The 24,051-nt window shown below is 37.8% G+C and overlaps 1 protein-coding gene across 1 annotated transcript in view; it reads left to right on the top strand.

The window, feature by feature from the left end:
- The window catches only part of Nell2 (neural EGFL like 2), a 328,665-nt gene that overhangs the window by 252,694 nt on the left and 51,920 nt on the right, over window positions 1–24,051 (top strand). Inside the window, exon 15 of the mRNA XM_048350874.1 lies at window positions 5,234–5,329. Coding sequence (XP_048206831.1) covers window positions 5,234–5,329 — 96 coding nt within the window. The remainder of the gene's footprint in view (window positions 1–5,233; window positions 5,330–24,051) is intronic.

Raw genomic sequence — 24,051 nt, forward strand, 5'->3', positions numbered from 1 at the left:
CCCTTTTGCGATAGACTTACAGTATTGGTTTTATTTTGCCTAATTTTTCCCCTTTGCTGTTTCTCATGAGCTTCTGTTACTGTGAATGATAAATGAACTTTATATATTGAGCCTTTATTACAATTTATATATTAAAGTTTTCCAGTTTTGGTCAGTGCAGTTAAATGGCTCCATGAGCTCAGGTTTCTAATTTTTATCAGTAGATGTTCTCATTCTAGTTCACTGTCATCTATGAATCCATTGTCCACACTTGTTTCCTTCTTCTGGTGAGCTTACCTACTGCTTCACAAGCAAACCTTAAAAGAAGTCTATATTCTTTATTATGTCATATGATTTGTCTAATTTAGTTTTAAAGCTGCCCATCCCTTAATTGTGTCCTTCATCTTAAAGTTCAGTAAAACCGATTTACTGTGATGCTGTCTCTATAGGATGTAGGAAATGTGAATGAACCATTGCCATTGCAGTGGCTCAAGAGCCTGGGACATAGAGCCTGGTCTAAACAGCTCATTGCAGCCAGATGTGTGAAGGTCAGAGGATTACTTTGGTTTTCAGCATGGCATGGAAATCTTTAATGCAGATGTTCATGAGTCAGGCCTACCCATCTCGATGCCCAAATCCCATAAGGATTTGCTTGGAAAAACTAGACAAATAGCATAATGAAACCCACAGGAGTTTCTTCAAAGCATGTAGATGTTCTGAGAGTTTGTTGGAGTTTTTTAAATGTCATGTAGGAACCCCACTGGTTCTTTCTCTCATTTCTGCAAGGTTCAGGTCCCTAGCTGATTTGAAGAGTCAAGTTTAGAGCCTACAGAACGTGAAATTATGAGCAAATAATTATGACAGATAATTCTTATATTTCAAGGGAGGAGAACTTTCAAGACTTTAAGAAATTATTTGTGAAAGTTAGGATTACAAGTACCTGAATAAAACCTCTCAAATTTCTGCATTTGTATCTCTATTGGGAATGGGAATTAAGCTGGGAGATAAGTAGCTTAGGTACAGGATGCCAAATCACCATGTTCTGTACTGATTCAACAAGCTTACAAATTACTACAAAGATAGACACATAGTCTGGCAAACGTGTTCTTTATTATTTATGAAATGTAAATGATAAATTCATTTGCAAATTCTTTGTTGAGCCATGTATGTTTTGGGCTTTTGGGTGTGTGTGTGTGTGCACACACACGCACGCATGCACTTGTGCGCACAGATGCCTAGGCTCTGTCCCTGAGTTTTTGTGCTCAAGGCTAGCACTCTACCAATGGAGTTACAGCTCTCAGGCTTTTTGGTGGTTAACTGAAGATAAGTATCTCACCAATGTTCTTATTTGGGCTGGCTTTGAACTAGAATTCTTAGATCTCAACCTCCTGAGTAACTAGGACTACAGATGTGAGCCATAGGTACCTGGCTCCAAGTGTGCTTTTATGTTCGATGGAGACAGATTTAAGATGCAAAACCAAAATAGCCAAATTACTTCTTTGGGCTCATTCCTTTAATTCTCAATGAGAATTTCAAATCCCTCCATTTTATCACCCTAAGAAAATATATTCCAGCTAACTCCAGGAAAACATATGTCAAAAATCCTACAGAAAACATTTTTAATTAAATTTAATTTTATTGTAAAGCTGATGTACAGAGGAGTTGCAGTTGCATCATTAAGGTAATGTGTACGTTTCTTGTCTAACAGTGAGTCAGTGCCTGGAAAGAGCTGACTTGGTTCATTCAAGATAGGCCTGGCCAAGCTGAGCCCTACTCCTGGTCCTCAAAGACCTAAAAACAAATCTGGAATGCGAAGAGAGCTGGATAAGGGAGCTCAGGCTCACCTCCATCTTGGGTTTTTCTCATCTGTCTTGTTTTTCTCTTTCCTGTGCTTCTTTTAAGGCAGCATATTCCAAAATATTACCCTTAGGATGATTGAGGCCTTAGATCTTCTTACTCAGAGGACTTTCCCTTTGTTTCCCAAGCTCACTTTGATACATCCACCTGTACTTTATATCTTGACCAGTCTTTGTCAGAGCAATGGCAGCCTTCTTAAAGACTTATTACAGTGACTGTTTCTTATTTTTTGGTAGGGTATTTTTTTTCCAAATTTTTATTATCAAACTGATGTACAGAGAGGTTACAGTTTCATACGTTAGGCATTGGATACATTACTTGTACTGTTTGTTACCTTGTCCCTCATACATCCCTCCCTCCTCCCCCTTTCCCTCCCCCCCCCCCCCACGGAGGTGTTCAGTTCACTTACACCAAACAGTTTTGCAAGTATTGCTTTTGTAGTTGTTTGTCTTTTTTTACCCTGTGTCTCTCAATTTTGGTATTTCCTTTCAATTTCCTAGTTCCAATACCAGTATACACGGTTTCCAATATACTCAGATAAGATTACAGAGATAGTGTAGGTACAACCACAGGAAGGTGATACAAGAACATCATCAATAATAGAAGCTACAGATACACATGGGACGTTGAAAGTAGTTACAACTGTGATATAACAATTGTCTCCATAACATGGAGTTCATTTCACTTAGCATCATCTTAGGTGTTCATAAGGGTATAGCTATTGGGCCTTGTGATGCTCTGCTGTGACTTGCCTAAACCTATACTAATTATTCCCAATAAGGGAGACCATAGAGTCCATGTTTCTTTGGGTCTGGCTCACTTCACTTAGTATAATTTTTCCAAGTCCTTCCATTTCCTTACAAATGGGACAATGTCATTCTTTCTGATAGCGGCATAAAATTCCATTGTGTATATGTACCACATTTTCCTGATCCATTCGTCTACTGAGGGCATCTGGGTTGGTTCCAGATTCTCGCTATGACAAATTGTGCTGTGCTGAACATTGTTGTGCTGGTGGCATTACTGTGATTTTGTTTGTGGTCTTTTGGATAGATACCCAAAAGTGGGACTGCTGGGTCATAGGGGAGTTCTATATTTAGCCTTCTGAGGAATCTCCATACTGCTTGCCAGAGTGGCTGAACCAGTTTGGGTAGGGTATTTTTATGCTTTCACTAAATTTATTTATTCCTAGAATACATTTTATTAAGTGTTAGTATTATGGTTTAGTGGATCATATTAAAAATTTCAGAACAGGTATATTTGCATTTTATTAGACAAAGGTACACATATTTGAAAACTTAAATGCATTCATTGTCTCTATATTAAAACTTACCATGCTCTCTTCTGTTATGTTAGCATATGGATTACATACTATATTGCTACTTTAAAACCTGATTCCAATTTAAATAATTTTTTAAAGAGAGACATGTACAAAGATGGTAAGGTAGTTGTACACTTAATGTTTTGTGTTGTGGAGAAACTGAGGACATTTATTTTTTAAACAATTGTGGCATTACATTGTTTTAAAGAAGAGAGTTAAATTTTTAGAAATGTAAACTAAAATATTCATGAGTGAAATGACATTGTGTCTCAATGATGTCAAAATAACATGGGGATTATAGCAGGTGGAAGGCTGCGCTTGTGTAGCAAGTATGATTCATTGTTGATATTTTGTCTTGGGTGTGTAAATTTTGTGACACTGTTTGATTTAATTATTTGTGAGTTCAAAATTCTCTATCTTCAAAATTATTTATAGATAATACAGTTTCCTATTATGAGACTATTTCCTACTAGGAAATAATCCTAGGTTCCTAGGTTTATTTTTATTCTAAAGGTATCCAAAAATAAGACTATTGGGTAGTTTTAAGGCACTCAATCTGGTTTCACTCTGCTTGAAGGATGGAGCATTTAATATTGACCACTTCAACCGATGTTAGAAATAGCTAGAGCCTCATGAGAGGCTATCATTTTCTATTCCTGGTTCATGCTGTAAATAGTGGTTTGTGATTCAAGGTCACTGCCAACTTGTAGGCTTATTTTACAGCTAAATTTGTGTGTGTGTGTGTGTGTGTGTGTGTGTGTGTGTGTGTGTGTTGGTACTACTGGAGCATGAACTCAGGATCTGGGCTCTGTCCCTTAGCCTTTTTCCCTATGGCTGAAGCTATACTATTTGAGCCATACTTCTACTTCCAACTTTTTGCTAGTTAATTGGAGCTAAGAGTGTGAACTTTCTGTATCACCTTCCTGTGGTTTTACCTACACTGTCTCTGTAATCTTATCTGAGTATATTGGAAGCCGTGTATACTGGTATTGGAACTAGGAAATTGAAAGGGAATACCAAATTTGAGAGACACAGGGTAAAAAAAGACAAACAACTACAAAAGCAGTACTTGCAAAACTGTTTGGTGTAAGTGAACTGAACACCTCCGTGGGAGGGGAGGGAAAGGGGGAGGAGGGAGGGATGTATGAGGGACAAGGTAACAAACAGTACAAGTAATGTATCCAATGCCTAACATATGAAACTGTAACCTCTCTGTACATCAGTTTGATAATAAAAATTTGGAAAAAAAAAAAAAAAGAGAGAGTGAACTTTCCTGTCCAGGCTTTCTTTGAATCCTGATCTTCAGGTCTCAGCATCCTGATTAGCTATGATTACAGACATGAACCACCAGTGACTGGCTCTACAGTTGAATATTTATTATGAGATGCGATCTGAATTTAATAACTGTCACATTCTCTGATTTCTTTTTTAAAAGAAATCTTAATTTTTTATTGCTGAAACATTTCTTATTTATCTGTTTATTCTTATTGTCTTTAGGTAGTTGTACAAAGAGTTTTTAATTCATCATGTCAATTGAAATGCAATGCATCTTGATCAATGTCATCCTTTTCATCATTCTCCTTCAGAATTATTTCTTTAATATTGTAAAGAACATTGTTTTCACCAAGACCCCATGGCTCACACCAAGCTACTTAGGAGGCTGAGAGCTGGGGATCATGGTTCAAAGGACAGTCCATGAAATTCTTATCTCCAATTATCTACCAAAAAAACCCCCAGAATTGGAGATGTAGTGGCTCAAGTGGTAGAGTGCTAGCCTTGAGCAAAAATGCTCAGGGACAGTACCCAAGCCCTGAATTCAAGCCCCAAGACAGGCATAAAAAGAAGAGAGAACGAGAAAGAAAGAACTGTTTTGAAAATCATATTGGAATTTCTTACATATATAGAAAATATCATATGTGAATGAAATGATAATATCTTTTATTATTCAATATCCTTATCTCCAAGGAAATAAAGCAAAGCTGGGCTTGGAGATTATGCACTCTTTACTTCTTAAGTCCTCAAAGCATGTATCTGATTTCTTTTATCTGACTGATTCCTGTATGTGGATTCTTTTAGCATTTTGCAAGGATGGCTGTAGAAATGGAGGAGCCTGCATTGCTGCAAACGTGTGTGCTTGCCCACAAGGTTTCACCGGCCCCAGCTGTGAGACTGGTAAGAATAGCATTGCGTTGTCTAGAAAATGAATTTTTATGCCAATGCATCAAGTACTCCAGGAGGAAAATAGTGTTTTAGGTTTTAAGTGGGCTCTCAAAGCACAGAGCTATTAATAAGAAAGTACTGGGAGGGAGAAGGAGGAGAGGTGTTTTAGGGGTGCATATTCCTGGTGAGTTCCCAAAGCTATTCCATGGAGGTTTTACAGCTATGGTAATGAGCAGCATATTGAGCTGTTTCAGAGGGATGTTGGGCCTAGGACTTCACCTAGGAGCCCAGGACTTCAGAGTTCTTGTCACTCATTTGGAGCTCATTCTGCTGGAACCTATGACCAAAAAATAGAATTTAACGTTATAACCAACCTTTCTTGTTTATATTTTTATGTGGGCCATTCATTTATTATTGTTTATTTTCAAAATAAAGTTTTCTACTCATAAATTACTCTTCACCCAAGTCCATCATAGACTTGGTCTTTCTGATGGATTCTGATTCTAGAAACTTCCAAAAATTGCCTTATGTCTGTAATCCTGTCTGCTTAGAAGGCTGAGATTGTTGGGATTTATACTTCAAGGCCAACCTAGACAGAAAATAGTTTTGAAGATCACCTTCTCAATGAGGATTGGGATTCAGTTATGTGTACTTTTGTTCTTAACTACTAGGAAGCCCAGCCCAGTGAGGAAGCAGGACTCTTACCTCATAAATAATAAGCAAAAAGCAGAGCCGGTGAGGTGATTATATGGTAAAGAGTATCTGCTTAATCAATCCAAGACTCTGAGTTTGAAACTCAGTGGAGCCAAAAAACTTTATGTTGAAGGCAGTATCTACTATATAAGTAGCTTATGAGACTAAAGTAGCATGCTTCGTTAGATGAGAAACATATCTTAGGGATGGAAAAACAAAATGAAATTGTAGATGGGCATCATTGGCTCACACCTGTAATTGTACGTACTCAGGAGGCTGAGATCTCAGACTTGAAGTTTGAAATCAGCCCAGGCAAGAAAGTCCATGTGACTCTTACCTTCAATCAACCACCAAAAAGCCAAAAGTAGAGGTGTGGCTCAAGTGGTAAAGGGCCAAGCTTTAGCAAAAAGGCTCAAAGACAGTGTCCAGGCCCTGAGTTCAAGCCCCAGGACTGGCACATGCTCTACTGTGATGTGCTTCATTTATTGTTCTTTGTTTTTCCCACAATGCTTTTCAACTTCCATTTAACTTAAGCACATTCACTTTTATTTTTTTAAATTGCGGCTCTAGCTTTGAACTCAGGACTTCCTATTCACTACTGGTCAGGCACTCTACTATTTGAATACCACTCTAATCCTTTTTGACTGTGGTTACTCTTGAGCTAAGTACTCATTTCTGCCCTTATCCTAAAGATGTTTATGAAGCTTCCTGCCATGCTTGGGCTGACAGGAACATGTTATTATGCCCAACTTTTTCTGTTGAGATGGGTTGTTGTAGACTTTTTCTATAATGCCTTGGTTGGCCTGGAAGCATGATTCTCCAGATTTCAGCCTCCTATGTAGCTGGGATGAAAGTCATGTACCACCAGTCCACGTTTTTGACAAGATGGGTTCTTACAAATTTTCTGTTCAGCTAGACTCAAACTAGCTTCTTTGTAGTGTCCACCTCCATGGTAGCTGGCATTTTTAGGCATGAGCACCAGTGACTAGTCTAAGCACATTGACTTTTGCCTTGCATTTGGTGCATTCTTTGCTTTGTAGGAGGGCTATTCCACAAATTAAGGGCAAAGAAACATCCAGTGAATCACATAGACTTTAAACCTGGTTGATGGTCACACTGGACTGAGGGCTCCTGGGCACTAAAGGAATTTAAAAGTTTTGGCATTGACATTTCTTTTGACTTTTTATTTATTAATTTCTTTACTGCACTTGGTCAAAAACATCCACAATAAACTAATGAATAAGTCTGGCTTATTCATTAGTCTCTATGCATTAGTCTGTATTCTAGATGATGATTTTCAAACTTCATTGGCTAATTCATTTCAGATCCCTGATAAGAAATGCACAGAGAAACCATGCAACCTATGTTTCTTTCCCTCACTTATTATAACTAGAATGTGCCTATAAATCTACAAGTAAACACACTGGATGGTAAAAGATAAAAAATACACTTGAACATGATAAATTAATCAGGGTTTTAGACATTCACACAGTGAAACCAAAGGAGGATATTCCTAGGAGAGGATCACAAAGACTCAATAACTATGTGCATATGATCATATAAAATGATGCTTATTAAAATGATGCTTATTGAAATGAACACCAAGAAACAGAAACAAGAGATTTTTTTTTGTTTTTATTTTGCTTTTTTCTCCTTTGTCACTGTTTTTTAACTTCTGTACCTTTTGTCTTATGTATAAACTTATCTGTTTGGGGCAGAGTAAGGGGAGCACAGAAATGGTGGGACAAAGGGTGAACAAATGCAGCCGCAGTCCTCACTAGACACTATGTTAAAAATGAACTGCACAACTTGTGGGGCTAGGGGGTCAGGAGGGAAAAACTAGGAGAAAACAAGGGAAGATGGGACACTGTTCAAAAAGAAATGTACTCACTACCTGACTTCTGTAACTCTCCATCATCTTTACAATATAAGTTTTAAAAAAAGAAATGAATAGAGACTCTCTCTAGTATGTGGGCTGCTTTGAATAGCATTATTTTCTAGCTACAGGCTTCCCCAACTTGCTGTGTATGTGAATGACATATAGAGCTTGTTAACTTGTAAAACATACAGATTTTGGTAACTCTTTAGGAATTTTTTAAAAGTATATTTTGTATAATCTTTAAGTAGTTGTACAAAGGAGTTACCATTCACCTAATGAGTTTATAAAAACAATACATCTTGATTAATGTCACCCCTCTTATTATTTTCTCAGTCCATCCCCTCCCACACACCTCTTCTCTCAATTTTTTTCCTTACATAGAATAAATTCATCTTCCATGTAATGTTTTTTTGCTTCATAGGATTTAATAGATCAAACTCAGACACTCCTAATGTAATGGTCTCCCAGTATTTCCTCACCAGCAGCGCGTGCGTGCGTGCTGCACACACATACACACACACACACACACACACACACACACACACACACGATACCCCAAGGATCTCTATATATAAACACGTGTGGCAGGCAGGCAGGTTTCCCAGATCCAATGTTTGATACTATTTCTAGCACAGAGTCTGGATACTGAAATACCATCTTTTTGAAGTCCTGTCAGTACTATAAGGATAATGGTGTAGAATTTTTAATATAAGACTGTCCAAGGAAGTCTAGGGTGAATAGTAGCCATGCCATTATTCCCGCAGACTGTTCTTGCACTGGGGACAAAAAAACATATGATAAGATTATGAAAATCTGGAATGGCATAAAATTAATTTGGGTAATGAAATATTTAGGACTGGAGTAAAAAGAACCTTCCAGAACACTTCAGTCTCCCTAATTATCCTTGAACTTTAAATCTTCATGAAGAGTCTCAGACTGACTCTAAGGGACTGAGTATAGCAGCCAAGGACTTTGAGTGAACAGATGTGGGCTGAAAAATCTATGAAAATCGCATTTACTTGTTCTGTTGCCTTAGAGAAGTTATTTAACTTCTCAGGGCCTGTATCTTCTTTGCATCACCTTACTCTCACAGTTTAGCTCTCTTCCATCATAGGAATTGTTTTTTTTACCACTTACAGACTGAGTTCTGAGGGAAAGTTGTTTTTGTAGTCATAATACTAATGATACATATGTAAAAGAAAAGCTAGGTGAATTGAGGGGTCAGGTGGGGTTGGGAGAAATGGTGGAGAACAATGAAAATTGATCATGATGTATTATATTCATAAACTGACAAGTTAAATTGTAACCCCTTTGTACAACTTAAGGAGAAGACAGACAGACAGACAGTCAGACAGACAGACAGATAGACAGACAGACAGACAGACAGACAGATAGATAGATAGATAGATAGATAGATAGATAGATAGATAGATAGATAGATAGATAGATAGAGCAAATACATAGCTACAGAAATCAATCTTTCTGTTAAAAAACTCAATTTTAGTTTGTGTGTACACTGTTTCTGGGGCTTCAGTTCAGTTCAAGGCTTGGGCACTGTCCCTGAGCTTTTTTTTTTTTTTCCTCTGAAGGCTGGCATTTGACCACCGGAGCTACAGCTCCACTTCTAGCTTTTTATGATTAATTGGAGATAAGAGTGTCACAGACTTCCCTGCCTAGGCTGGCTTCAAACTGCATTCCTCAGATCTCAGTCTCCTCTCTTAAGTAGCTAGGATTACAGGTATGAGCCACTGGTGCCTAGCATAGTCAAATTATTTTAATTCAATATCTCTCAGTATGTTTTTTTGAGGACCTTAAACCCAAGAATCCAAACCTGAGCTCTTCCATTACTCCCACCCCTTTGTCCCTTTCTACCCACCCAAACCAGAAACTTCCCTCCTATTTATTTCAATACACAGCAGGTATTCATGCCCAGTCTTCAATGTCAGAGGTCAGGAAGTCACACCGACCCAGTCCTCAAGATGGTCTCATTACCTCTTCATGGTCCATTTCTTTCCATTTTTGCTGACACTCCAGGAATTCGGGGTTTTCATGTTTGTCTCTATCCCAGTCCTTACAGAATATCAGAGCACAGATCCAGTGCTACACCCCTTGTGATATTTTGTCAAGCTCTCAGGCTAAAGAACACTTATTCAGCATGATGGATAAGGCTACTAAAACTATTGGTCCATCCAGCTTCAAGCTGTTGTTCCTCTGTCTCCTATTCCCAGGCATTGCACTTGGCTACAGGGTTTATTTTATTCACTTTTGTGTCTGAGGTACCCTTTATGGGCCACATTTTAGCAGGTGTTCTATAAACATATATAAATAAGTGATAAATTAAATGATGAGGAAAGATGGTATAGTACTTTCCATATTTCCTAGATTTTGTTTGAATATGAGTTTAAAGAAGTCTTCAGGATCTTCTGGCTGCTCTATACTCTTTCAGACAGCAGGTTAGGAGTTAAGGCACAGAGATGGAGAAAGTTGCAGAAGTTTCTCCTTGTAGACCTTGACTTGGGGGTCTAAAGTATTCGTTCCTAGTTCAGTATTTGTCTCTTTCCTCCCTACTTTCTTCCATGAGGTATCTGCCATGCTGTCTGTTCAGTAAGTGATCATCCTATTATTCTTAGAATAGCTGTGCCTTTGGTATGCTACACTTTCGTTCTCAATGGTGAGGACAGGCCACTTTTCTGTCCTAGGTAAGAAAAGCATTAGGATTACCAAGAATTCCAGGTTTAGGAATGGGCTAGATTTGGCTTCGTGAGATTGGATGCTCTCCAAAAGCTTAGAAAGGTGTTTGGTTTGCAGTTCTTGTGGAATAACCATCTAATGTTGCCTACACTGTGGAGTCACTGAGGATGAAATAATAGGATTTATTTTTTTTTAATTATCAAATCTTAGTCTGCATGGTATTTACCAAGTCTAGTGACTTTAGTTAACAAGGCCTCCTGGAGTTCTCTCCCCTTGTCTATTTCTTCTGTGTCTGCTCTAGGTATATCCCAGTAAAAGTGGTTGGATTCATTTTCTATCTTCACAACACAACTATTTTATGTATGGCTCCTTCTGAATGAAATTTATTTTTCATGGATGTACAGTATAACTTCATATTTAGTTAAACATCCTAATGTTTCCCATCAGGTGTTTAACTTGGGTTTAGTAGGAAGATAATTTCTTGGATAACTAAATAAAATGTATTTGAAATCTGTGTGCCCAGGTTCAGTTGCCTGATCACTGCTACTCTCTATTTAGCATACAATTGCTAAACCTCAGTAAATGTGTGTCTGATTATAGATTAATATGCAAAACCATCGTTCTATACTACAAGTAAATCAATAGTGGTTTCAGACTTGACACTAAAGGATTTGACAGTTCCCGATAACTGCTGACTTAAATTAAATTAAAATGTGTATAATTAAGGAAAAGTTGGTGTCAAGTAGTAAAGCTAAAAAAATATATATTGAAATATCAAAGAGGAGATCAAATATTTGGTGATAAGTAGCATTTGTCCACGTGTAGAAAATAATGGATTTCTTGGCCACAGATCAAAACAGTGGGAGGAGAGTTTTAGTTGTTTTAGGAATAGTTAAATGAACATAAATTAAGTTGCACTTCTAAGTGTTTTTGTAACTTTTGAATAAATACAATTTTGAAATGAAGCCTATAAACATATATGAGTTACTTTACTTACAAAACATCTTCTCCGGGCACTAGTGGCTTACGCCTGTATTCTTAGCTGCTCACAGGACTGAGATTGGAGGATCATGGGTCAAAGACAGCCCAGGCAGGAAAGACCATGAGACTCTTATCTCCAATAAAATACTCAGAAAAAGCCATAAGTGGTGCCGTGGCTAAAGTGGTAGAACACTAACCTTGAGCAAAAGAAGCTCAGGGACAATGTCCAGGCCTTAAGTTCAAGCCCCAGTACACCCCCCTAAAAAATGTCTTAAAGTGAATTGATGCTGGTTGATTTTAGAAGTTTATATTATAATAATAATATTATATCTCGCAAATAGTTAAAACATTTTTAGCCATAAGTAGTATTTCCTTGTGTAACCATTTGATAAAAATATACGACACAAGACATACTAAATCCCTAACTTCCTTGTTAGGCACTTCATGTATTACCAGAAAATTTAGAGTAGTTAATCAAAGGGACAGAACTCAGACCCTGAGTTCAAGCCCAATTCCAGCAAAAAATTAAATAAATTTTAAAAGAAGATCATGATTTGCTGGGCACTGTTGGCTTATGTATGTAATCTTAGCTACTCAGGAGGCTGAGATCTGAGGATCACAGTGCAAAGCCAGCCTGGAACAGGAAAGCCTATGAGATTCTCATCTCCAAGTAAGCAACCAAAAAGCCAAAGTCCTAGTGGCAAGAGTGCTTGCCTCATATACATGAAGCCCTGGGTTCGATTCCCCAGCACTACATATTTAGAAAATGGCCAGAAGTGGCGCTGTGGCTCAAGTGGCAGAGTGCTAGCCTTGAGCAAAAAGAAGCCAGGGACAGTACTCAGGCCCTGAGTCTAAGGCCCAGGACTGGCAAAAAATAAAAAAAAAGGAATGAGGGTGTGGCTCAAGTGGTAGAGCTCCTGTCTAGCAAGAATGAGGCTCTGAGTTCAAACCTTAGCACCACCAAAAAAAAAAAAATAATAATAATCCAAATTGGAGCTGTAGCTTATGTGGTAGAGTACTGGCCTTGAGCATACAATCTCAAGGACAGTGCCCAGGCCCTGAGTTCAAGCCCCAGAACAGGCATCAAAAAAGAAAAAAAAAAGTCATTATTTTTTTTTCTCTTGGCCTGTCCTGGGCTTGGACTCAGGGCCTGAGCACTGTCCCTGGCCTCTCTTTGCTCAAGACTAGCACTCTGCCACTTGAGCCACAGCGAAGTCATTATTTTTTTGATAAATGATTCCAGTGCTTTTGATTTAGTCATAAACCAGCTATAAGTATAGTTTTACTTAGTTTAAAGTGTTTAAACAACAGTTTTAAAATGTCTAATTTCAGAAATTGCCTTTGTGTTTACATAAAGGCTGCTATTTAGTTTTAAAGGAAATCTTTAAAAAATAATATTTCACAGAAGTATAAGTCTTTGTATTATTGGAGTCAATGAAAAGTTCTTAATGTTAAATCTGACTCATTCTTCCAAATTCTTCAGGTTAATTGGAAAAAATACTTCTGACTCTTTCCATCTATCAGTCATGAATACTAGATGGAATTACAGTGGGGAAATTTTTCAGACTTTTATTGAAAGGCCTATGTAATTAATACTGGGAACGAGGACCGCATGCAGCCAGCACCAAGTGCACAGTAGCTTTGAAGCACTCAGACAGAGCACAGGTCTCCCAATGAAATTATTTGGGGGGAATTGGAAAAGATCTTCAGTTTGCTTTAAAAGCTGCTGGTCACCGGTGGCTCACTCCTGTAGTCCTAGCTACTCAGGAAACTGAGATCTGAGGATTACTATTCAAAGCCAGCCTAGGCAGAAAAGTCCATGAAACTCTGATCTCCAATTAATTACAGAAAATGTCAGAAGTGGTGCTGTGATCGTGTCCAGGTTTTGTCAACCATGTGGACCATAAAATCCTGTTCATTTTCTTCCTCTGTTACATAGGCATGTCCATAGTTTAGCAAGCTCAGTAATGAATTTAATGTTTGCTGTTGAAGCCATGTTTGTAGAGAGATTTCCAGGTTATGTAGTTGTCAGCACTGATGGATTCAAAAGAAAAATCTGCTATTTTGGTGGAAGTATGATTTCCTTATGGCTCAGTGGCTTCTGAGAAGGATGAACCTGGGTCAAATAGTTCAACAGACTTTCCAGTGAAACTAGTAGTGGCAAAGTGAAAATGGAGCATCACAAACAGTCGCCATTAACTCCATGGAATTTTCTGGGAATGGAGCTGGGTTGTACTGCCACTTTCTTTTCTCTAACCTTTTCATTCTTCTGAACAGAGAATATGCTTTGTAGGAGGCTTCTCTCATAACTTTTTTTTTCTAGAAGGAGCCATGGAGACTCAGATACAGAATAAAGATTGCAATCAGCTTCTCTCTAGCTGATTGGTAACTCTTCCTTTAAAACTCACTGTTTGGAAGAATAAATTACAGTTTAGGTAATTTTTTGTGACATTTAGACTAAAGTATGCTTCATCTTAGTATACTTTGCATTTAGTAAAAAGTCAATGAATATGAATAATGAATATTACTAAAAGTTAACAAATATATAAAATATGTATTAATAACATAGTAATTAATACTAATGCATATTAATAAATAGCATCTTGCATTTGATTTAGAAAAACTGATTGCAAAGGATGGAGAAAACAGCTTTAATAGTTTTCATGATTTTCTTGGATATTGATACCAAAGGTGAAAATAACTAATTCTTTTCCATTTTCACATGCTGCATTTATTTTGGGCCAGTAGTTTTAGGAAGCTGTTGGCAAATGAGAGGGGAGATGGGGAAATTATTGTGGGAGGTGAAGGCCCTGGAAAACATAAGACTCTTGGTAAATAAACCCTCCATGTCTGATTAGGGATTAAAAAGAATCAGAAAATAAAAATGTGATATGAAAGCCATCCTTGAACACATAACAATGAAGATCTATTTAAGTGGTAACTATTGGTTCTCAGTTAAGTCAAAGAGGATCAGTCAAACTTGGGAATGATATAAATTAAAAATGGTAGCTGTAATCCTAGCTACTCAGGAGGCTGACATCTGAGGATTAGGGTTCAGAGTCAGCCCAGTCCAGGAAAGTCCATGAGACTCTTATCTCCCAATTAACCACATGAAAACTGGAAGTAGTACTGTGGCTCAAAGTGGTAGACAGCTAGCCTTGAGCAAAGAAGCTCAAGGACATCACTCAGGCCTTGGGTTCAAGCCCCACAACTGGAAAAAAAAAAAGGTAGCTGACATAGGAGGCAAAATAAAGGTTCAGAGTTACTTGAATTATAGGAAGTAAAACTGAATAACATTTGACATTGAAACATCTTTCCTGCTAAAGTACTTTCAGTTATTGATGATGGCTTCACTGTTCCTACCAGTGTTTTGTTTCAAGGATCTTCATTCTGATCTCTCCTATCATTGGCCTGTATTCTCTGACTCTTATGCCCCTATCCTTGGGCTTTCTTTTTTTTTTTTTTTTTTTTTTTTGGCCAGTCCTGGGCCTTGGACTCAGGGCCTGAGCACTGTCCCTGGCTTCTTCCCACTCAAGGCTAGCACTCCGCCACTTGAGCCACAGCGCCGCTTCTGGCCGTTTTCTGTATATGTGGTGCTGGGGAATCGAACCTAGGGCCTCGTGTATCCGAGGCAGGCACTCTTGCCACTAGGCTATATCCCCAGCCCTTGGGCTTTCTTTTTATCTTTAGTTGTTCTTTTTTTATTTTCTTCTCCTATCTTTTTTTCCCCAGTCCCTTCTACTAGAGAATAGGTTCCTTGAAGAATAGAGGTACAATCTGCAGTTTCTCATTCTCATCGGACTGGCATTATGTTTTGCATAGTATATTGAGTAAATTAATATTAACAAAATATAAATAAAGTCTTGCATTTGTATTAGGAAAACATGTTGTATGGGATGAAGTAAACAAACTTTTAAAAGTTTTATGCTTTCCAAGTTGTGTATGAACCAAAACCATTATGTGCTAATTCTAGAAGAAAATACACACTCCACTTAAGTTAATAGAAACAGAAGATATTCAGCAATAGACGTGCTTGTCTGCTTGAATTCTGCATTACTTTTCCATTATTGCATATTACAAATGATAGAGATGGGGAGGAAACATTTTCTGGGTGGTGAAAACCCTGGAAGATGAAAGCAAGTAGTTAAATAAGCCTCCATGTTCAGTGGAAACTAACATAATAAAAAAAAGAAATAACAAGAAAATAGGAATGTGAGGTGGGAAAGCCATCCTTTAGTTACATAATAAACTAAAATAGTATGAGTATTTTGGATTCTATTATTCTACATAGCTCCAGACTTGAAAAATGGTAACTTTAAAGCAAGTCTCAGATCCAGATAAAGACTACACTGATCACAAGAACAGTGTGTGAAAGAAGGAGACCAGCATGAGGGTTCCTGCAGGGTCCAGATAATCAGCACTGGGGACACTGAGGACTGTGTGCTAAGACTGGGTGGCTTCGATTGTTCTGAGTGTCTTTGACTGTTAATCTTATGGTTGTTCCTTAGAGTAACTGCTATAGGCTAGAGGCCTGTGGGCCCTTGCTGTGATAGTAAGCATGGGCCAAGCATGATGCGCAAGGGGTGCAAGTGACTTAGTAGATAAATGGTTCTCTTTCTCTCTCTTTTGGCGATTACACGCTAGGCTGCTGCTCTATCACTTTCAGCTTTTTGCTGGTTAATTGGAGAAAAGAGTCTCATGGATTTTCCTGCCCAGGCTGGCTTTGAATCATGGTCCTCAAGTCTCAGTCTCCGGAGTAGCTAGGATTACAGGTGTGAGCCACTGGTGCCTAGCCATCACAATATATTTTAAAAACCTTCCCAATGGCCCTTCTAAACAACTTACTTTTTCCTCAAACTACTTAGATATCTTAAATACAAATAATCTCATAAAAGTATTATTGTTTTAACTATTTGGATGTGGTTTAATCGTTTCATAGAAAGGGGAAATATAGCATTTGACAATTTCAGGAGGCCCTTGAAATAGGTATGAGTGATATGCTCATTTTAGGGTGTGACAATTGAGACAGATAGGTGTTAACAGTTTGTTTTGTCTTTGCTCTCTGGCCTTACACAATCAGAAAGTGGCAAAACCAAGTATCTCTAGGCCTGATTTAAAATATATATGTGTATATTACATATGTATGTACATGTGTACATATGTGTGTATATATATATATATATCATAGAAAACACCGTGTTGATTTATTAAAGTGGAGAACATTTTAATTGTATTCCATAAATGGTGTTAGCATTATTTTTATATCTGGTAGGCATTCTTTAACTTTAGTGAGGTTACTAAATAATTTTCCAGTATGTGTATTGTAAAGCATCTGGTAAGTTAGGATATGAATTATGGAGTTATTATCTTATGGGTCCAGTTAGAATGTGGTTACATTCAAAATCAGTCTACTTCACATGGTTTGACGCTTCTTGAGAGATATATATAGCATTAGATTTTTTCAGAACAAAATTATTTTATTATTATTGTAACTGTACAACGTTTCAATTCAACGTGTCAGTTTATGAACATAACAAATCTTGATCAATGTCACCCCTTCCATCATCCCTCAGTCTCTCTCAACCCCACTCCTCCCCTCAAGTTAGTGGATTCCATGTTTACATATGCGCATTGCCCATTATGCCTATTCTCCCACCTTTCCTTTCTCCAAAATGGTTTTCCGAGCCTAAGAAAAATAATCATTCACATACTTGAACAGATTCAAACCTAATTTTTTTTTTAAAAATTGAATCTTTCCCCTAAGTAGCTCCCATGTGTAATACATTCAAGGATAATTGTTCTCCGATAGCCAATTCAGACTTCTGACTTTTAAATAAAATTGTCATTGTGACTGCCTATGTGTTTGAATCTAGAGTGATTCTTTTCTTAATTAAAAAAAATCACCTTAAAGGCTCTCTCTCTCATTTATTTGTTTGTTTGTTTATCTGTGGGTGTGCATGTACTGGACTTTGAACCTGACTTTTCCACTGGAGCCACACTTCATTTCCAACCTTTTGCTGGTTGGATGTAAGAGTATCACAGACTTTGCTGCCCCAGCTGGCTTCAAACTCCATTCATTAGATTTCAGCCTCCTGAGTAACTAGGAGTAGCATTTTGAGGCCTACTGGATCAGGAAATTCTGTGAAACTCTTAGCTCCATTAACCACCAAAAAGCTAAAAGTGCAATTGTGGCCCAAGTGATAAATTGCTAGCCTTGAGTGGAAAAGCTCCCAGACTGGCACTACGTAAAATAAAGAAAGACCATGTTAGACAAGACACAGATAGCAAACAGAATGTGTTCTATAACTTCACTAAATTTACCGTGCAGTGTACTGTTGGTAAGGTAGTAAGACTGTCAAGATGCTACCATGCAGAGATCTTAATATAGAGGACCTATAGTGTAAATCCTAGTGCTATGCATCCTGTGTCTAATTTCTTAGTAAATAATACCTATATTTTAACGAGAAAGCAAGGCATGATTGAAGGAAGCATAGAAGAAAGGCATAGATGCACTTGGTGACTTGGCAATCACAGTGTTGGAAGTCTGAGAATTGTTCCCGGAATCAGTGACATTATCAGTGTATCCATGGGGAAAAGAGATGGAGCTCTGTGAACATCTGGAGCAGGAGTATCATTGCAGAAGGAATGTGGAGCAAAACTATAAACTACTAGCATCCCTTGATTTAAATATTTCCCTTCATGCTCATTTAAAGGAATAGGCAGTCAGCTTTATGATGATAATTCATATAAATATTATATTACAGTGTCATAAAATAAGAGAAGGTAACTTCTTTTTGTTTTATCTCTCAAATAGCATAAAGGGGATTAATCAGTTTGTTCTAAGATGAAGTATGTTTTAAGAGTTTCTTCTAAGGTTAGAAAAAAAGGAATGGTTTCCAGGCACCAGTGGTGCACACCTGTAATCCTAGTGACTCAGGAGCTCTATGGATCGTGGTTCAAAGCCATCCTGGGCAGCAAGGTCTATGGGATTCCTATTAACCACCAAAAAAAAACAAGACTAAACAAACAAACAAAAAAAACAGATATGGAGGGGCTGGGAATATGGCCTAGTGGCAAGAGTGCTTGTATACAGGAAGCCCTGGGTTCTGTTCCCCAGCACAACATATATAGAAAAATGGCCAGTAGTGGCGCAGTGGCTCAAGTGGCAGAGTGCTAGCCTTGAGTAAAAAGAAGCCAGGGACAGTGCTCAGACCCTGAGTTCAAGCCCCAGGACTGGCAAAAATAAATAAAAAAATAAACTACAAACAAAATTTAAAAAACAAAACAGATATGGAACTGCAGCTCAAGTGGTAGAGCACAAGCCTTAAGCAAAAAAGCTCAGCAACAGAGCCCATGCCCTGAGTTCAAGCCCCAGGACTGGCACAAAACAAAGACAAAAATAAAATAAGGGAAGGCCTATACAAATATTAAGTGGTTATACTTTAAATACAAGACAGTACTGTACTTTCTCCACTTTCTAATTTCTGTTCATATTTATGGTATACATTTTCAAAGTCTTATCCAGTTTATTTTTTTAACCAAAATTTTCCCAGCTTTGTGCAGATAGTACACATCTGATGAAAACTAGATAAAGAAAGCCAATGACTGGAAGGGCTCTGGGACTATGTGGTCCAGGAAAGAGTTTCTTAGCAAGTAATAATTCATCTCCCAAATGAGTGCAGAAGTCTACAGGTTGAGCATTCTATATCAAATTTCCCCCACAAAACAAGTCATGATTTTCCTATGGACAATGAGAGCATTTCTGCATTGTAGGTAATTTCTACATGGAATATTTTTAGAACAGTTTCCTTTGCTTTATTAAGGTCTGTCTCAGAGACCTCAATTACCCTCAGCTGTATTGTTTGCCAGTCCTCCGTATCTATTAGCTTCATCCTAATTACTTAAATCTTTTTCTTCCTTCTAATTCTATTTTCTGTGATTATCATAATTCCTCCTTTTAAGTTGCAAACTTTATTTTAAATGTATGCTCTATTCTTGGCTCTTACTACTTTGCTTCCATAAAGATGTTTTAATCTTCAATTTTATTTCCTTAAGACCTGCAATTTTCATTTTCCATTTGTGTTTTGTTTTTCTGTCTTGTCTTTGAATCTTCTATCATTTCCTTAATATATTTTGATTAATCACTTGTGAGATAGTTCCTTTTTTGTGTGTTACATTATCTTGTGGCTAAACTTTTTTCTGTCTCCTGGTTTTATTTTTGTTTAGAAATTTTGTGCCTTGCTTCCATTCCTTTTCTTTATATTTTGCACAGTTTTGTTCAGATTTTCTCTCTGATTTCTTTTTGTCTCATCTGTACCCCTTGCAAGTTGTAGTTTGAATAGGAGCTTATCAAATATTGTGTGAAAAATAGATCATGCTGATAGCTTGAGAATAGGTCGCAATCTTCCATATGAATGTTCTGAATCTTTGGATCTGCTATGTCTGTGTTTGCTTTTTCTCTTCTGGGTAGCAGCCCACTCCACATCTTTCCCCATTTCTGATTTTCACCACCTCTTAATTGGAAGAGACCACTCAGTTCCTGGTTGGCAGATCAGGGAGTACTAGGGAGAAATCTCAGAATCTCGAAGTCTCTTCTTCAGCATGGCTTAAAAGAAAGAGAATAGAAAGAGGAATTGGCCATGTCACATGTTTGCTGCCACACACACACACACACACACACACACACTCATGGACCAGGCTCAGTGGCACACATCTGTAATCACAACTGAGGTAGGACAATCATGAGTTCAAGGCCAATGTGTGCTACATGGTGAGACCTTGTCTTAACAACAAAACTAACAGAAAATAAAATTAAATACTATCTGTAAGTAAAACATGAATTTTTCAGAATTTTTGAGCTATGTGTTCTATTGCCAGTACAGAGACATATTTACTTATGGCCTCTCTGTCCTCTTCCTTTTTTATTGTGCTTATTATAATCTATATTTTCTGAGTATAATCTATGTATCCTGAGTGTGAGATACAAGAAGTGAGTGGGAGAAGTTGGGATATATTGTGTGTGTGTCAGTCCTGGGCTTATTCTCAGTCCTGTTCCCTAGCCTTTCACTCAAGGCTGGTATATTACCACTTGAACCACACCCTCCACTTTGGGCTTTTTGCTGGTTAGTTGGAAATAAGAGTGTTGTGGCCTTTTGTAATGGAGATGGCTTTTGAACCTTGATTCTCAAGTTTCAGCCTCCTGTGTGGCTTGGATTACAGTATGAACCACTGGTGGTCAGGTCTGCATATGCAATTCTTGTGGTCAATATTGAGCCCCAAGTTTTTATTTTCATAAATTTGTAAAGTTAGAAGCTCACTTAGATCTGTGGTGAGAAAAGTGGTATTCTATAATCAACTTTCTGTGTAGTTTTATTTCTGTTACAGTACTGGCATTGCCTAAGGTTAAGGGTGAGAATATCATATACTCCACATATGGTTTGAAATGCTTTGAATCTCTTTTTAGTATTTCAATCAAAAAAATTACCAAATATGGAAGGATCAACATTGTGCATAAAGTCAACTTATTCACTCATTTGTTAAATTGAATGCAGAAAGTCTCCTGAAGCCTAGAGATAGCTCTGATAAACATGACAAAGTGACTTGCCTTACAGAATTTTTCTTTAGTTTGATAGCAGTGAACAGTATGCCTGTGACAAACTTAATTACCCAATTGAGTTCTTAATAAATACTCTCCAGTGTAATCACTTACCATTTTTCACTCTGTCAGGGCTGATCTGAGCTCTGAGACAGTGTGGTAGTACTGCTGATCGCTGATCTGTGCCTATGTTGTGTGTGGGTGACAAACCCACTCACGGTGTGCTGAGCTGTGAAGGCACCACTATGCACAAACATACATAAACAGGGCAGATGAGTGGTGAGAGGAAGGGAGGGCAAATGCAGTCATTTTCTTCACTGTACAAAGGTGAACATGGAAGCAGGTAACTTGAAGGGAGGGGTGGGGTTGGGAGAGATGGTTCTGTTTACCACACACCACCCCCCTTCTAAAGAGAGGGCTAACAAACTATTTAAAGGCCAATGGCAGAGCTCCATTTTCCTCTTGCTTCTCGAATGGCTTTTGTTTGTGCAACTGTTTGAGAACAATTCTTTGGAAGATTCTACCTGGCCTGTATCTCTTTAATATATAAATCTGTGCTGTGCTCCCAGACTATTAATAAACACAATAGGGTGGCTCTGCCCTTGATTCCTTGTGGAAAAACCCCAAGAGGACTGTCACTTCAGCCTCACCACTTGCTCCAGATACCAGCTGAATTTACAAGACACAAAAGCAATAATATACAGCGTTCTGTTAAATCTGACTTATACACAATGCATTTCTTCTCACCACATGTACACATTCACTAATTGACACCATATTTGTGGTAACGATTTTACTCAAGCCTGAGATGTGGGAAATGCAATTGAAATTTCAAGGGCAAATTGGTAGAGAGCTGAATAAAACATTTTAGTTTTTAAAAGATAATACTTTTAGTTGCTCACACCTGTAATCCTAGCTACTCAAAACAGTCTGAGATTTGAGGATTGTAGTTCGAAGCTAGGCTAGGCAGAAAAGTCCATGAGAGTCCTATCCCCAAGTAATCAGCAAAAACCTGGAACTTTGACACAAGTTGTAGAGCACCAGCCTTGATTAAAACAGCTAAGAGAGAGCATCCGGGCCCTTAGTTCCAGCCCCCTACTGGCATGGGCCTGCACATGTATTCTCTCTCTCTCTGTCTAACACACACACAAAAAGCAGCAAATACAACCTTTTGAGGCAGATTTCCAAATTTTATAATTTATACAAATTGATGTAAACTATTTTTTTAGTTTAACTTTAAATAAGTGTTGATGTATCCCATGTCATTGAAACTAACAGGAAAACCCATGGCAGGCAAGTTTTAAAGACAGACACGTATATCCCGACTCATCATGCCTAATTAAGTGTACTGAATTATCGGAGTCACTTGTCACAAGTGTCATCGCCTTTGATGGCAGTGGCCATATAATAGGGGACTGTCACCATCCCAGGTGTCTTTGGGCTGGGATTGATCCATTTTTTGACAACAAAAGACACTTACTAGGGCTTCTGGTCAGTAACCGGAATGATCTTTTTCCTAATTGTGCCATACTGCTCAGGATATCGCACCACAATTAGATTTCCTTTAGTTCCCGTTCAGCGGGACCTACGGCTGTATGCACAAATCAATGGGGAAGCAGGAGCCTGGAAAATTACATACTTGAAGAATTAATGAACTATAATTCCGTATTACATTCTCAATCACACCGTACCTCCTTTTCATTAATGGAACAAAATTGGTTTTCCATAGACAGCATACTTTTTTAAAATGCCATCATGCTTTGGCTCAGATTTTTTTTTTTTAAATTACCTGCTTTTTTAGATGGGGCTTGCTCTATCATGAAGTATGTCAGTGGGAAATTTATAGAGAGAAATTTATCAGTTGTGTTAATGAAACCTGTTGAATGGCCTTGAAATCAGGCTTTAAAATCCCTGACTGGAAACTGTAGCTAATTTCCTATTCCTTTTTTTTTTTTTTTAATTTCATCTTATGTGTTCATAAGGGTATAGCTATTGGGCTCTTGTGATCCTCTGCTGTGACTTGCCTTTTTTTTTTTTTTTTAAATCAGTCCTGGGGGTTGAATCAGCCTAGGCACTGTCCTTAAGCTTTGTTGCTCCAAGCTAGTGCCCTACCACTTAATCCACAGCTTCACTTCTAGCTTTCTTGGTGCTTAATTGGAGATAAGAGTCTCATAGACTTTCCTAAATGGGCTGGTTTAGAACTGATAACCTCAGATCTCAGCTTCCTGAGTAGCTAGGATTAAACAAGTAAGCCACTGGTGCCTGGCAACATTTGGAAAGTTTTTCCATTGCTTCATTATTCTTCTAGGAGTCTTTTAACGTGCAATGTTCTTCCTTTAAAAACCTTTTAAGTCTAAACATTACAGACATTTTATTTATTTATTTTTCTTTATGGTGTTACTGGAGTTTTTGAACTTAGGATCTCTTACTTGCAAGGCAAGTAATCTCCCACTTGGGCCATGCCTGCTTGTAGTCTTTTGCTCTAGTTATTTTCAAGTAAGCTCTTGCATTTTTGCCTGAGCCGGTCTTGGACTGTAATTCTTCTCCCTCCATCTCCTGCGTAGCTAGGACTGCAGGCATGAGTTGCCATTCCCAGTCCACATTAAAATCTTTTATAAAGCCTGAAACAAAGCCATTTATAAACTCAGATTCAGATTATTGTCATTTATTTGGCAGTGATAATTTTAGCTGGAAAAAATATTACTTTCTAATTAATAGACTAGCTTATATTTCAGCATGTTGTGTGTAGGTATATGTGTATATGTGTGTGGTGTATACTTAATGTGTGTATGAGTATATAATAGATGTTTATGCATTACAATGTATTTCAAAATCACAAATGAGCAGTTCTATTTGATTCATGCATGTGTCAAATAATTTCATTAATTTCTGACA

Source organism: Perognathus longimembris, chromosome 1 (genome assembly GCF_023159225.1).
Source record: "Perognathus longimembris pacificus isolate PPM17 chromosome 1, ASM2315922v1, whole genome shotgun sequence".
In the NCBI taxonomy this organism is placed as follows: Eukaryota; Metazoa; Chordata; class Mammalia; order Rodentia; family Heteromyidae; genus Perognathus; species Perognathus longimembris.